The 16,574-nt window shown below is 52.0% G+C and overlaps 1 protein-coding gene across 1 annotated transcript in view; it reads right to left on the bottom strand.

The window, feature by feature from the left end:
• Positions 1-16,574, bottom strand: part of Pax7 (paired box 7) — a 98,997-nt gene that overhangs the window by 28,691 nt on the left and 53,732 nt on the right. The window contains exons 6-7 of the mRNA XM_034503145.2: positions 15,322-15,487; positions 14,138-14,340 (exon numbers count right to left, since the gene is read on the bottom strand). Coding sequence (XP_034359036.1) covers positions 14,138-14,340; positions 15,322-15,487 — 369 coding nt within the window. The remainder of the gene's footprint in view (positions 1-14,137; positions 14,341-15,321; positions 15,488-16,574) is intronic.

Below are 16,574 nucleotides of genomic sequence, written 5' to 3'. Positions count from 1 at the left end.
CTGTCTCTTTGGTCATTTTGTTATCTCACCCATAAGACTGCCTCTGTCTCTGTTTTGGATATGTGGCTTACCAGGCAATGTCGAGACATAGTCTGGCCTCAGAGTAGCCTAATAACCCAAGTCTTTCTGGCAGCCAAGGTACGTAGGCCTTTCCAGATACCAAGCAAGACAGGCTATTCTGGGGTGTCTCCTAGAGGCTATTCAGGGATACCTCCCAGCTCTGAGATGTCTGGGAACAAAGTATTCGCGCATTCCCAGCAGACCCTCCTGACAGTCATTTTCCTTTTTGAAGGGAATGATGTGTGCGTGCCTGGGTGTGCATGTGTGGGAGTGTCTGGGTGTGTCTGGGTGTGCATGTGTGGGTGTGTCTGTGTGTCCATGTATGCATCCCGTGCCCACGGAAACAGGAGGTCATCAGATCCTGGAGTTAGAGACTGTTATGATCTGCCACGAGGCTGCTGGGAACCGAACCTGGGTCCTCTAGAAGAACAATCAGTGCTCTTAACCATTGAGCCATCTTTCCAGCCTCCTCAAGTAAACCTGGGCTGGCTGTTCTGGGTAGACCAGATGTCCAGAGAGCACAAGGGATCTTTCTGTGCCTGTTTCTTCAACATTAGATTACAAGTGTACACTGCTTTTTCTAGGTTTTTAGGTGGGTGTTAGGGGATAAACTCTGGCCCTCATGTTTTACTCAGTAAGTACTTTACCAACTGAGCCATTTCACCTGTGGGGAAGGTCTTGCTTGCAGCTTCCCTCAGACTCATGACAATGCCCATGCCTCTGCTTCCCAAGTGAGGAGACTCCAGCATGTCACCATACTTTGTCTCCATGTTACATTATAAAGCAAAGGGGGTTGACATGCTAGCGCCATGGGGGTGCACAGGGGACCCACGCATACTGAAAGTGGCCTTTGACAGGGCCGCCGGCCACTCTAGGCAAGATTGGTAAGGAGAGCACTTATTAACTCAGTGCTCAGGGGTGCCAGGCTGCCAAAGGCCTGCCTCGGATGACTGACACCATCTTTAAAACCCAGTTCTCCAGGCCCACTGAAGACCTGCCATGGTTGTCATGGACCAACCTGGAAGCTGAGTTTTAACAGACACACCAAAAGCCTTTTGATCCCCAGCTCTGGAAAATGCTGGCACTGGTCTAATCTCCTGTGAAGGACCAGCTGTACTTACTCCACCCCAGCACCCATGGGTGCTCACTGACTCTCAGGACTTCCTCTTCCAGCCCTGGCTGTCAGGACGCCTGAGATGAATCAAGTTCTTGTGACCTCGGCTTTTGCCACCACACAAATGCAAAAATCGCTCTTTGCCAAACACCATGGTGGGAAGTGGTCCACTATGGGAGTGGAGTTCCTGAAAGTTCCTATCAGTGGGCCACCTCTAAACCTTACTATACAGAATCTCATCTCCTGCTCTCCATGCTGGACTCCATTGATTGCCAAGGACAGAGAGTGCAGCCCAGCCTCCTAGAGACCTGCCCATCATGCCAAGAAGGTATAAGCCTTGATAGGGGTAACTGGGAACCACAGATTTTCCCTGACTTTATTTCAGGCAAGCCTCCCTCTCTAGAGGCTTCTGCTTCAGGGCTGCCTTCTTGCAGTTTCTTGAAGATGGGCCAAGCAAGGTTGGTTCTCTCTCTGTCCCTAACACTGCACATATATGGGGTCCCTGCTATGTGTTAAGCTTTGTGAAGGGGATACTGGCCACCAGACAGCCTGGACCTTGCTCTATAGAGGGAACCAAGAACTATCTAGAAAATCAGAGCACAGAGCTGATACCATAAGCTGGGAACAAGAGGGACTGGAGAGAGTGGAGGATGGAGAAGCTGAGGACCAAAGGGAGAGAATGTTCTGGGGAAGGAGGCAAGCACCTTGGTGAGGATGCAAAGAAAAGGGGGCCTAGCCTGTCAGATCACCGGATGCATGGTCCCCTTGTCCTTGTTTCCCCGTGGATGTCGTATGCCCTGGCATTGACTCCCATCCTGGGTCCCAGGACCAGGTTGGTTCTCAGAGCTGCTTCTGCTGGCAGTCAGCTTGCTGCTGCTGCACGGGATCCCAGGCCGGGCAGTGGGAATTAAGCAGGCTGCGTAGCCCGGCGAGTCCTTATCTCGGGGAGACAGTTGTTGGGAATCACTTTGACTGAGTGGTTTTGTCTCCCCGCATTTTCCACTGTCAGGCGGCCTCGGGCCATGGATCAAAGGCGCAGCAGCCGAAGCAGCAGCAGCAGAGCGGGAGGGGCGTCAGCTGCCCGCCCCGCCCCCATCGCTGTCCCCATCCCAGTCCTCCCCCCCCCACCCCGGGCCCCACCACCACACAAGGCCTGGGGACCCTGCACCAAGCCCAGCTCAACCCGATGTAGGTTGGGTGCGGTGACTGAAGGGATGAAGAATCCTGGCAGGGGTGGAGAAGGAAGTGAGGATGAGGAGAAAAGACCTTCTGTGAAGACAGGGACAGGAGAGGTGTAGAGGAGCATGGAAGATGTTAGGGAAAGACAATGGCCGTCGGGGGCCCGACCTGCCAGGAGAGAAGGAAGGAAGAAGGAAGAGGGTCTGAACCAAGAGATGGGGAACACCCTGGAGGGGAGGGGCCTGTACCTGTGTTCAGGTATGCAGGAGGATGAAGTGGAGACTAAGAGGAGGTCCAGGGGTGGGACCTACAGACTGAGGGACAATAGGAGACAGAGGAGACAAGGGAAGGATGGGGACAAGAGGGAACCGAACAGAAATAAAAATGAACTTCCTGTCTGCTGTGTGCCTGAGATGATTCCGGTCTAGGACACGGGTGAGGGAAGTATGGGAAAGGCCGGCCATCCTCCCTGGAATGTACAGAAGCAGAGGATGCTGGGGTGAGTGACCCACAGGCAACTCACACAGGAATGAGGTCACAGTCAGGGCTGCCCTTCCAAGGGTCTCCAGCCCACACCTGGCTATTCCTAGAAGCCTCATACCAAGAGTCCCCTGTGCTTTAACAGAACTTGGTGGGTGGTCAAACACCTGTCCCAATTGAGAAAGATGCTAAAGGCAATGTCCCAGCTGGGGGAGAGGGCCTGAAGTGGACAGTGAAGGTGGGAGTGGGGGGAGATGACCCTTGATTAGTGGGGAGCCTAAAGCAAAGGGAAAATGTGAGGTGAAGATGAAGGGTTCAGAAGGGTGCTGCGAAAGGGATTAGGGGAAGCCGTGAGGTTTAGCTCAGACCTACACTGTCTCCTTGTGACCTCGGGGCCGATTGTGGTCTCTTAAGAAGAAGTTCCTTTCTGTAGTCAGACACATAGGCTGTGCACGTGCAACTTTGGACATGTTTCTGCAAACCCATAATTCCTTACACTCAATTTCACGGGAAGAAACTGAGGCAGGAGAAAGGCTGCCTGGGATGGTGCAGGTGTGAGAGAGCAAGCATGCTGTGTACACCCCTACCAGCTCTCTCCTGCCCTCTGCTCTCCAGCCAGAGGCTGCATTCTTCTGTCTTTGACTTCTATTGTTCTACCTCTGGAGGGGTTTGTGACCAATGGAGGTCAAAAAGTCCCACTGGGGCCTTTGAAAGATCCTCCCAGAGGACCAGAGAGACAACTGCTGTAAGGAGCTTGCACCAAGCCTGATGGCCTGAGTTTATCCCTAGGACTCAGAAAACTGACTCGCTCAAATTGTCCTCTGACCCCCATACACATGCACACACTGTGGGGCACACAGACCCATGTATGCATGTACCCATGCATGCACTAAGTAAGCACTAAATAAACAAACTTACACATCTCACTGGAGAACAGAACACCAAGCATCTTTAAGACATGCCCTGGGGAAGAGCTGGGTGTCTGGAGCCAGGCAGACTGGCTGAATCCAGATCTAGGCTGTACCACGCGTTAACTACTTAACCAGCTGTACCAATTGGTTAAACTGCTCCGCGTCTCTACCTGCTTCCACTTGTGATGCAGAAAGTGCATCCTCCAAGGCCTCCTCCAAGGGGATGCTTTAAAGATAGAATAAAGTGTCCATACTGGGCTCGGCACATATCTGGCCTGAGGTGAGCACTCAAGAAAAAATGTAATCGTCATTATTACTATTTAAAAGCACTTGCCTAGTAATGGCAGACTCTTTCCGTATGCTGATAAAAACTGATAAAAGCCTCAGGAAGCAGGAGCCTAACCGGCTAACCCGGTAGGAGGGGGCAAAGGAACACTTCCCAGGAGGAGAAGTCTAAAAGATTACACGGGGGTTGGGTTCCAGAGGATGCTGGGGCAGTGAGGCAGGAAGTCTTAGATACAGGGGCACTAGGTGCAGGGTTCAGGAAGCAGAAAGAGTCTGGCCCTTTAGAGACCCTCAAGGTGATACTCACCTCTCCTCCCTAGGGTCCTTGTGGCCTCCCAGCAGTCCCTGCTTCCTCATGGAAGCCCACGGACAGGCCTCAAGGTTCCTAGCCTGCCTGTGACACTAATTGCTAACCTCCTCCATTTCCTCTCCCCCATCTGCCTTGGACTGTTTCAGGGTATGATTTGCCCTGCGTCTCAGAACTGAGGGCCAAGCCAAGCAGCATGAGAAGGCCAAATCCTTGGCCTTTGGGGAAGTCCTGCAGCCTAAGCCTGGGTCCTGGGAATGTAGTCACACACTCTAAACACCAAGGTGCCTTGGTAGCAGCTGGCCCAATTGCTTCATGGCATGAAGCAGGAAACTGGGGCCCACAGCAGGAACATATCTCCTTAGACCATACAGTGAGTCTAAGAGCTGGGAGAGTGATCTCTTAGTTATTCCAACCCATGGCTGCCTGGGCCTGCAGTGGGTGGGGCCTAGAAAGACTTCTTGACAGCAGGGTCTGCTCAGGGTGAGAGAAGCACAAAGGACTCGTTATGTTCCTACCTTGTACAAGGTGTAGCAAGGCCTTGTTCCTTCTCGTCTTTCTTTGGATAGGGTCTCATGTATCCTAGGCTGGCCTTGAATTTGATATATATGTAGCCAAGGCTGGCTTTGAACTTCCCATTCTCCTGCCTGCACCTCCTGATTAATGGGATTGCAGATGTGCAGGACCACACCTTGTTAACCTGCTGCTGGGGACACAACCCAGGTTCCTGCATGCCAGGTAAGCAGTCCGACTACTGAGCTATGCCCTCGGCCCCTCATTTAATGCTAAGGCTGCAGATTAGTGGTGTGGATGAGGACAGGAAGACCCAGGAAGCTCCTGTAGTTTGTTTGAGGTCATACAAGCAGAGACAGGAGCAGGAACGGAAACCCCAGAACACACCATGAGCTCACATGACATCTCTGACATCTCTGTTATGGGCTGTCATATAACCTTGGCTATGCTGCAGCCCGCTTGCCTCCTGAATCTCTGCTGCTCCTCCTGCTGAATCCGAAATCTGGAATTTTCCACGATCAATTCTCCAATGGCAGGGGTGGGGAGAGGAAAAGGTAATATCTTACCCCCAAAATGCAACTTGCTGGAGCACAGGTGACCTCAAATCCCTCCTTTCCCAGCCTCCCCTTGTGCTGTGTCCCGTGAACTTGACAGACATCATGAAGGACTCAAGTACAGACCAGATGAGTAGCTGTTTCCACGTGCCCCCAGGGAACCCCTCTCAGCTGTGCTCCATCAAGCCTGAGGCCTGGACCTGACCAATAATGGCTGGAGACCTACAATGTTCCGGATGCTGAGAATGACGTGTGTCACCCAGCGAACACTATCCTGAGTTATAAGGAGTTCTTTCAGTCCCTGGAGATGTGGTGACCTACATAGGTTCCTGCTCCTCCTGGTGCCCTTGGCCCCACCAGGAACAGATGGTGGCTCTGACCACACTTTTCCAGGGTTGGGTGGAAACACTAAATAGATGTAGTTATTTCTATAGTGAGCTAAACTGCAGCTCTCCAGGTTCCATCCTGAGACAGGGCCAGCAGACTCTACCACTGTCCTTTCAATTATTAAAATGTCCCCAGTGTCACCCTGCAAGCCAGGTCACAAGCCATTCACCCTGAACTTCACAGGCATGGTCCCTGCTCCCCGATCCTCAGCTAGCTGCCTGCAGGCTTCCCTTTCTGGGTTAGGAAGGCAGTTCCCCCTTTGACACCCCCCACCGCCCCGTTCCCTTTACCCAGGATAAAGGGTGAAAGCAGAGACATAAACAGGGCTCTGTTTTCATTGCTGCCTGTTCTCCCCAGGGACAAGAGCCTTGGCTTCTGATGGATGAAAGCAGGTGTCTGTGTCGGGAACAGCAGCCAGTGGGAAATAACTCAGCTTTTCCACGGAGGTGGGTGACCTCCGACAAAGGCAGAATGGCTGGATAACACACACAGCACACTGGCAGAGTCTGCTCCTCCAGCGAGGGAAGGAGGCTCTGCCTATGCAGGCCAGGACTAAAGCTGGCCAGCAAGACTGTGGCTCATACCTCTGGAGTGGCCAACTCTTTGCCAGAGCTGGCCCTGCCAAGAATGTCGGGGGGTGGGGGGTTCCCGGAGTGGGACGGACCCCTGGAGAACAGAGCGATGGTGACATGTCCCTCAGCTGCTGCCCCATCTGGCTTTAACTGGGGGCTGGCAGATGTAGCCTGCATCTCTACAAGATGGGCTATTAGTGGGTATGGGGAAAACTAGTCGAAGCTTTTTTTTTTTTAAGGAAAAAAAAAAAAAAAAACAGGTATTGAGCTACTGGTCCAAGAAAAGCCAGCCACAGACTTCTAGTCCTGTCTGAAAACTGACCCCTGAACCTACACCAGCACTGGCGATCACGATGTGAAATGGGGCAGGGAAGGGAGGGTGGGAATGACTTCACTGACTTTGCCCTGATCCTGAGTTATCCCCACCTTTTCCCTCCCAGCTCACCTTTCAGAGCACAGTAGGCAGCCTCCTGGGCTTTCCAAGAAAGGAGAGCTGCCTGCACCCCAGCTCTCTCCAGTCAGCTGAACGCATTGCACTGCTCTAAAGGAGGAACCAGCACAACACTTTCCCAGCCAACCAAAGTGGATGAGAAAGAGGGAAGGATGGTAGAAGGAGTGAAGGATGGAGTTTAGAGGCGAGGCACGGGTGAAGCGGTGCTGCCGAGAACGTACATTTACCAAGCACCTACTGTGTGCCAGGTACTTTGCTCAAATCTCCCCTTAGTCCTCACGGGGCGGTGCCTCTGAGAAACAGGAATGATATCCCTCCTTTCAGGTAAGGGGAATGAAGCCCAGAGAGGTTAAACAAGCTGACCTAGGGTCACAGAATAAGTAGCAGAATCAGAACTTGGTGTCTGCTTTGACGTGTCTTCTGACCCAGCCTGCCTCCCGCTTATGGGGGCCTGAGAGAGAGGCTTCCCAAGGAAAGGAGAGCATCGAGACCCACAGAAACCCTACAAAGGCAGAAGAAAGGAAGCCCATGGCAGGAGAGTCACCTGGGAAGAGAGGCAAAAAGAGGGCTGGGCGGGCGGGGGTGCAGGGAAGGCTCTGACTGGGGTTAAAGCCCCGTGTCCCTACAACCTGCTAAGCCTGAGAAATGAATTCCAATCCTTCCAAATCCCAACTTTGGAAGATGTTGGCAAGAAAGGGCCTCATTTCAGGGGCGCAGAAGATCCTCCACACCTCCTCCCAGTGCCCCGGTAATGCCAGGATGTCCCCAATCTGCTTTGAGGAATGGAGGGATTAAGAATAATAAAAAAATTGCAATAAAATATGTGTGAAGGAGGGGGTAATTGTGGACAAACGCAGCATTCAAATTCATTTTTCAGCTCTTTTACTCACCATTTCAATCTTATTTTCTGCTTGTTAATGACATCTTGTTGCCTGGGCCAGGCAAAACCTTCCAGTATCAGGGCATAATTGCGCGTAATTTTCTCTCCTACCGATGATTTGCATCAGGTTTTTAAAAAAATTCTGGGCTATTTAACACCCTATGATCCCCCCCCACGCCGCCCCATCTTCCTGCCTACATGTCTCTCCCTCCCTCCTCCTTCCTCGTCCCTGGTCCAGCAAGACTCATTTTAAATGCTTATTAGAAACGCAATGTCACCAATAAAGGGGCGGGGACAGGGAGGAAGTAAGAGGAGAGAGACTCGAGGAGTCTCCTGTGCAGGTACAATGCAGTCCCAAGAGTCCCAGTGTGTCTTTCTCTTGTCCTGTTGAGGGTCAGGAGTGGTGAGGTTCAGAGGTTAAGTAGATGTTGCTTAGAACCCTAGTTCCACCACTCAATGGCTCCGTGACCTCCTGTGAGCTTCTTAGCCTCTCTGAGGATGTCTCCCCAAGAGGAGGGGTGTTGTGGGGCTTGAATGACCCCAAATAAGTCAGGTGTTCACCTGGGCTCAGGCGCCAAATCTTTGACCTTGCTGGTTTGTCTCCCCTGGAGGCCTTGGGCTAGGAGGGTGGAACTGAGCACCTGCCATTGAGAAACACTTGGGAGATGACATTCGTCAATCACCATGCAGATCTGAAGCCCCGTCTCAGGAGGAAGCAGATACTGCTGTTTCTGGATGCAGACTCTGAACCTGGATCTGCCCTTAGCTGCCTCTGTGGCCTTGAACCTCAATTTCCTTGACCATCGCACCAACCTCTCCTACATGGACATTCATATCACCCTCATGGGCAGACACAACAGTAAGATGGGCTCTGCAGGTAGACTGTTCAAATCCCAGCTCTCATACTTTCCAGAACCTTCCAGAGACTGGCACAGCACATTGGATGGATGGACGGACGGGTGGATGGATGGACGGATGGGTGAACAGATGGATGAATAGAGGAGTAAGTGTATGAGTGGATGGAAGGAAAGATATATTGAGTGGATAGGTGGTTGAATGAATAGATGAGAGGATGCATAGGTGTGTGAATAGACAGACAGACAGACAGACAGACAGACAGACAGACAGACAGACTGACTGACAGAAGGAATGGGGGGTTGGATGAATATATGAATAACTGAGAGGATTATAGGTGAGTGGATGGATGGCTAGGATGGCAAATGAATAAACAGGAGGAATGGAGAATGAGAGGGTGGATGAATGGATAGGTAGATAGATGATATATGGATAAAGTGTAGGATGGATGGATGTGTGGATTGGTTGGGTGAATGGATAGGGGATGAGTGGGCAAGTGTGTGGATAGGAGGATGAAGGGATGAATGAGAGGATACATGGGTGGGTGGACAGGAGGGTAGACGTATGCATGAATGGATTGATGGAAGAGTGGTTTCATTGGTAGACAGATGAACGAACAGATGAATGGACTTGGTTGGTGGGTGAGCGGATGGATGGATATACGGATAGATAAATGGGAGGGTGGATGGTTGGATAGATGGATGAATGGATGGATGGATGGATGGATGGATGGATGGATGGATGGATAATGGATGGATGATTGGATGGATGGATAGATAGATGGATGGATGGATGGATGGCTGTTTCAATGGATAGATAGGCCTGGATGAAGTAGTCTTCCCATCTGTGGGATGGAGGCCATAAGACAACTGCCATGATTCTAGGGATGGAAGCGGGTGCCACAGCTTCTATGCCTGGTCTACATTCAGCGTTAACTTTGTGTTGATGACCACTGTAATTATTATTGATCTGTTTTTTAAATTTATTTACATCTATACTACTATGGGTCAAATCCAGGGCCTAGTGCAGGGTCAGCAATGCTTTGCCTTTGAGTCACACTCCCTACCCCAGCCCATTAGGCTGCTGTGTAACTACTGTAGGCACAGGAAGAAAAGGAAGAGAGAGCCAAGACGAGGGAAAGACAAAAAGGATCACAGGCACCTAAGTGATGGCTCACCTAGAGACTGTAAATATGGACAGAGACAAGGATGATGGTGACTTGGGGGGTGAAGAGAGGGTCTGAGCTCTGACCACATCCCCTTCTGTGACACAGCGCCCTTGACTCAAGATACAATGGGTGACTTTTTGAGGATCTTGGCCACGCCCTCTCCAGACCTGTTTCCACTCCCAAGTCTAACAGTGCTGGGTGAGAAGGGAATACCAGGAATGACTTCTCTCTGCAGGTCTCACAAGTCTGCCCCGAAGAGACCCCAGCACAGGTCCCCTGGCAGCAGCCTGAGGTCACTTCAATGGCAGAATATTGCTCCTAACTCGTGGCTTGGGTTCTGGGATGGATAAATTTGGCAGCTTAGCACAGTCTCTTGATGTCTATCACTACATCCCACTGGGACCTCAACAAGGGAGGATGATGCTCTGGCCATTACACCAGAGCACCTGAGACAAGAAATGTGTCTCTGCTGCGCTTCTCCTAAGGCCAGGGGTTCTACTTTGTCTTCAAATTGGGACCCTTCCATCAGACTTGTATCTTCCTCGTCCTGTGGCTCTCTCATGCTGCTCTGGGAAAGGACTGGAAGCAACTATCCACCTTACCCATCTGCAGTGCCGAGGACTCAGGGGACTCATCTTGCAAAGACTATCTGCCTCCTCTGTCACCCCCACCCACTGTCTCTTGTAGCCCAGGCTGGCCTTCAACTCATTCTGTAGCTAAGGATGCCCTTGGATTCCTGATCTTCTTGCTCTCGCCCCCCCACCCCCCAAGTTCTTGGTGAGATCACAAGTGTCCACCACCACACCCAGTTTCTCAGAAGCTATTTCTAGTCATTTTCCAAGTAACTGGCCCTCAACTAGGGGCAAAGTCTTAACCGGGTGAGCTATCAGAAATGAGGTCATTGGACAGGCTTCCCTTCCCCTGAACCTCATCAGAAGGGCAAAAGTAGGGGGTCCTGTGGGAAGCACTTAATGTCTGGTACTCTAAGGTGGGGGGCCATGGGTGGGGCCTGAAAGCTTCGGAGCTTCAAGGAAGGTTTCTGACTGGTTTTGCTCTGCTGATAGCCTCCAGCCTAAGGTACTTAGAGCTCTGTTTTGTCTTTTGTTTGTTTGTTTGTTTGTTTATTTGTTTGTTTTTAATTCATACCATGGCTCACAGGAACCTTTTCCACCATAGAGCTGAGAGGTTAGAATCTAGGGTTCCTGTTTGAATCCTGACTCATTCATGGCTTAAAATATGAATAACAACCAGAAGAGCATCTGTCCCAGGACTGTAGACAGCTCAGTCCTCTTGTCATCAAGTCAGTATAGACCTGGTTGCTCAGGTGTCTCCCAGGGCAGGATCTTCTGTTTGCCTTTTACTAATTTGTCCCAAGTGCAGGGACAGTACCTGGTGTATGCCCTGCACTAGGTACATTGGTCCTCTGAAGTACCACCTCCAGAACAGGAATCTTATAGAACTTCAAGGAACAAAGGGGTTTCTTATGAAGTCCTGCTGGGTCTTTCCAGGGAGTCCCTGATGCACAGAGGCAACCATTTCCAAGACTGGGTGGAGACATGGGACCATAGTCAAAGTCTGGGAAGAAATCTTTTCCATAGGCAACCACGGACTACCAGCAAGGTGTGCAGGCTGGTCCCATCCCTAAATCTCCTAGCTTCGGCTGCACACAGAAGTCCCTTTGGCTTCTGGAAGAACAAAACCACCCAATTTGCCAAAGCTGACACTATCCAGGTGACAGGGACCAGACCTTTGATCCTGGGTAGCAGTGTGCAAACCTACCTGGGCACAGGTGGCACTCCCTCAGAGGGCTTAGATGAACAATGGGGGAGTTTCTTATTGGGGACAGCGGACAGGGGAGGTCAACCTGTACTGAGAATTGTTCCCCCTTCCCCCACAGATCCCTCCCAAGACTCCAGAGCCATGAGGATGAGGATGAGAATAAACCCTGAGTTGAATGGGGGCTTTGAAATGTTGAAAGTTTGACTTAACACCTAGACCCTTATGATCAAAGGGTTGCCTTGCTACCCTCAGTGGGGGGACACACACACACACACACACACACACACACACACACACACGCCTGCATTTGGCCTGCCTATCCTTGCCTCTTCCCTGAGGGCCGGTCCCCTATAGCTGTTCCCCTTCCTGCCCCCTCTGCCACTGTCATGTCTTCACACCTTCGGTGGGAACCTGAAGGCAGGGTTCAGAGACAGCCTAGATACCAGGACGGATGGGCCTCTGCCCATGGAGGAAGCCGTCCCACGTCTCACCTGGACAGAGACTCTGGATCCAATCTAGGGACTTGCAGGTAGAGGCAGAAGACAGAACTTCCTGCCTACACTCCAGCTCCCAGGGGATAACTCCTCCATGAGTAGGTTGGTTTCCCCCTCTAACCTTTCCTCCTCACCTTTCACCCCATCCCTGAGCCCCACCTAGAGAGAAGAAACCTCTTCTTTGTTCTCCTGTGACAGCTCTGGAAAGTTAGCCCAGGCTAGCCAGCTAGTACTGACATCAGTGCAACAGAAATCATGACCTCAAAGCCCCGAGAGGCTGAGATGCTAACTCGATGTTAGGGACCAGCAAGAGAGTTAGGATGTCTTGGGAGAGCCAGCCCAAGACTGACAGGTTCTAAGGAATTAATGGCTTCACCCTTGACCTGAGGGCCTCTGAGATCTGTATAATCCCACCAGGATCTCTCTCTCTCTCTCTCTCTCTCTCTCTCTCTCTCTCTCTCTCTCTCTCTCTCTGTGTGTGTGTGTGTGTGTGTGTGTGTGTGCGCATGGGTGTATATATGTTTGTGTCTGTACATGCATGTGTGTGCTCACGCAAGTATGCATGTGTGTGTGCATATGTGTGTGTGCATGTGTGTGTATGTCTGTGTGTCTGTGCATGCATGTGTGTCTGTGCATGCAAGAATGCATGTGTGTATGTCTGTGTGTGCGTGCATGCATATGTGTGTACATGCAAGCATACATGTGTGTCTGTTCATATGTGTGTGTATGCATGTGTGTGTGAATGCATGCATCTGTGTGTGTGTTTGCTCATGAGTGTGTGAACATGTGTGTAGAGGTCAGAGGCCACTGTTGAGTGTCTTCTTTAGTCACTTTCTCCCTTATTCCCTGAGACGCTGCTGTCACTAAGCCTGGACCTCAGCATGTCCTTTAGGCTGGCTGGCCAGTAAGCTCCTCTGTCTCTGCCTCCCCAGTGCTGGGACTCCAGATGTGCACCACCACCCCTGGCTTCTTCCATCGGTGCTAAGGATTCGACCTGCACCCTGCTCTTTATGCTCACGGGGCAAGCGCTCCACCAACTGAGCCTTCTCCCCTGTGCCCACCCTCTGCCCTCCAGCTAACAGGTTTTTATCATAACAATGTTGTCATGTTAATTATAAATATATTGCCTGAGCAAAAGGAGGGCAAGAAAACCAATGTCTGCTCGACTCCATTCTGCGCCAGGCTGTGCTAGAAGGCCATCCACACACAGATCACGGCAAGTTCTTATGAGCAGGGTATAAAGGACAGGCCCTGTAAATGGGAAAAGCTGAGGGTCCCAGAGGCACACTGGCCCCGGAGCAGCAGAAGGAGGACCCAGCCTCTCCCAAAGTCTGCGCCTTCTCCCACACAACATAGCTGTTCAGATCAGTTTGCTTCCCCTGGCAAGCCTGTCTCCTACAGACAAGAGGAAAAGGGAACACCAGGTGGAGGCAGAATAAACTCCTTTTCCCAGGGGTCTCTTGGGAGCCTGTTGTAGCCACAGAAACAAACCCATACGCTCCCCGAAATCAGTCAGACTCCAAACATCAGGTCTATTCAACAAACCCACCAAGCACCACTCTGAGCTGTGGGTTGTCTTTCCATCTTCCTCTAAAACCATGACTCCATCAGGCTACGGGTGACTGAGCCATCACACGAGCACCTAAGCAGCAGAGATCCAGGCCCAGAATCTAGGCATCAATTCTACCAATAGGAGAGATCCCTTCCTCCCAGTGGTTGGTCACACCTGACCAAAAGGGAAGCATGGAGCGATGACTGGGTCTAGAAAGGACTCTTGGTTCTAGATTCAAACCCGTGCCAGCCATCTCCTGCTCACTGTAGGAACGTGCCTGGGATCAAGCTCAGAATGGCGCATGGGGCCTATAATCAGTCCTTGCCAACCTGGAGAGAATGACCAACTCTTTCCCGCCTCCAGAAAAAGGAAGATCAACCCAGAGCCATGATCACAGACACAAGGCCAGGGAAGGAAGAACAGACATTTGCTTCCCACTCAAAAACTCTCTCAGGGTCCTGAGCAGCCAGGGGCTTCCTGAGACGTTTGAATTCTTAGTCACCCTCATCCCACCCCACGTGGGAGAGAGTCAGTCTGGGTTACCCTGAGCCCCTCTGGTTGGGCCAGCAGGCGTCTGGAGTAGAAAGGCCACCTACCTGAGGAGACAGGCCATTGCTGACAGGGTTCATGTGGTTGGAGGGGGCCCCGGGGTTCATGAAGCTGTCCGAGTAGCTGGAGAAACTGTGGCGGGCTCCGTAGGCAGAGCTGGTGTCAGCTGCTGCAGCGGCCGCAGCCAGCCCCCCCTGATGCATGGTTGATGGTGGAAGGGGCTGGGGCCTGTGGACTGTGCTGCCCCCATCTGAGGAGAGACCCAGAAAGGTCCTAAGCAAGTAGCAAAAGCAGCCTTGAAACTCCACCCAGGCATGCCCTCTGGAGGGAAGGGACCAGCTTCTCAAGTGACTTGGGCTGAGGCTAGCTGGTTCCCAGGCACCCTGACAGAGTGGCCAGGGCTTGACCGACACCCACTTGGCATCTAGGTGACCTCTAAGTAACCTACACACAGGTCTTGGTGCTTGGTGTTCGGCATATAGTAGATGCTCAATAATCACTAACGGGATTGTAAATTGTGCCTGACGGGATCTATAATCCACCCAGGCTTGCCTATTATCATTTTGTGGGTACTTCTCCAGTGCTGTCACTCATGCTGAGTGAGTCCTAGCTTTGGGGGATGGAGAGGAACTGGGGTGACTGAGGCTCAGCAGGCTGGGCTAGATAGACTCAAGGCCGATGAGTGAACCATGCTTGAAGTGACTGAACTCAGTTATCCCTCTGCTCAGCCACTATGGTGCTATTCTGCTTTGTTAGGGTCCCTCTGCACAGCCTTCTGAGGCTGGGTCCCCGCTGTCCTCGGCACTGGCTTATTCCTTATTAAGAATCAGGGCCAGGGCTCTCTGGATGCTTGGCTTCCCCAGAATGCCAGCTCCTGGGCCCTTCTGGAGGTAGCCCTATGCAGTAGGTGCCAAGAGGTTTCTTGTATGGGAACAAGATGGGAGGTTCAGAATCCTAGGGAAGGAAACCTTTATTTCCCAAGGCTCATGGGTAGCCTGGGCTCTCTCCCCACCACCTCCTTCCCCTGGCATTTCCCTTGCTCAGGCTGTGTAGCATCCTAGAAGCTACTGGGAGAACTGTGCCCAGAAGTTTTGCCTTCCTTGAGGGGTTGCAATGGCCCATTGCTGCCCAGGGTACTTTGGAAGGGGAGCTGGGCTCTTCAACCCTGAGTGACCAGGAGTTCTAAGGTCAGGACAACGGGACTACACGTATTTTGACAGCAGACACTCACCTTGGGAGATGGTGGTGGTGGGGTAGGTAGAGTCCGGCAGCTGGTAGGGTGGCAGCGTGGGCATGCCAGTGGGTGGGAAACCTCCCGGCAGAAGGTGGTTGAAGGCGGCCAGTTGGTTAGCTCCTGCCTGCTTGCGCCAGCGGGCACGACGGTTACTGAACCAGACCTGAAGGAGAGAGGATGCTGAGCCTGGCTCCCTGCTGAGAGTTGAGGCTCCGGTGGGGTGACTCCCCTAGCAGGCAGCTTCCAGCAGGTCAGTGTCTTCTTCAAAGAAGCAGAACCCAGAATTGGGTGACCAGGATGGTCTGCGGGAAACTTCAGAGGCAGGGTCCCCTCACCACTATCCAGGAGGGGCTTTTAAAATGATCCCTGTTTTTCAGGAAGCAGAGGTGACAGGCACAGGACGGGGTGCGGAGAGACCTGAAGAAGTCTGTTAGACACTCAGCCTAGAGCTCCTCCCATGGCAAGTGCTCCAGCCCAGGGACTCCAGTCCTTGCTTCAAAACTCCACCTCCTCCAGGAAGCCCTCCAAGAGGAGACCACACATATAGAACATCCTGAGTAAGGAGGGCCTTGGTACTCAGCTGTGCCAACTTGGGGCTGAGACCCTGCCCTGTTCACATAGCCCAGGCCCTGCTAGAACAGGACCTACCTGCACAGGTGTGCAATACACATATGCACACCTGTGCACACATATGTACACATACACACACTGCTGTAAGAGGACACTTTCCACTTCTGGCTGGAAAGTCCTCCGACATCATCACCCTCATGTATCTAAGATGGGGCAGGTGAGCCTCCTGCCCCTTCAAGGGAGACCCTGCATGTCCCTTCCTCGTGTGAACCATTATTCTTTTTATCTGCTCCTGCCTGCCCCTCCCTCAGCCTCCCCTCAGCTTTGGGACATCTAGGACAGAGGCCCTGTGCTCCTTGTGCCCTGCACGGTGAGCATTCCATAGGTGCTCAATAAGTGCTCACTGAATAAATGAATGCTAAATGAATGACGGATGAAACAAAGGTGCTTCAGGTCTCTCTGTGTGACTGTCCTGGAACTCCCTTGTAGACCAGGCTGGCCTTAAAGTCATAGAACTCCTCCTGCCTCTGCCTCCTGAGTGCTGGGGTTAAAGGTCTGGGAATGAGGGAGGCCAAGTTTCCAGCCTCCTGTTCACTGGGCTCTTCTCCATCCGTGCTTAGCTTCTATTTTACGACAAGGTCTCATGTAGTCTAGGCTGGCTTCGAACTTGATACGTAGCC

The sequence above is a fragment of the Arvicanthis niloticus genome, chromosome 5 (genome assembly GCF_011762505.2).
Source record: "Arvicanthis niloticus isolate mArvNil1 chromosome 5, mArvNil1.pat.X, whole genome shotgun sequence".
Taxonomy (NCBI): Eukaryota; Metazoa; Chordata; class Mammalia; order Rodentia; family Muridae; genus Arvicanthis; species Arvicanthis niloticus.
Note: the sequence above shows the minus strand (reverse complement) of the source record. Positions and strands in the feature narration are given on the sequence as shown.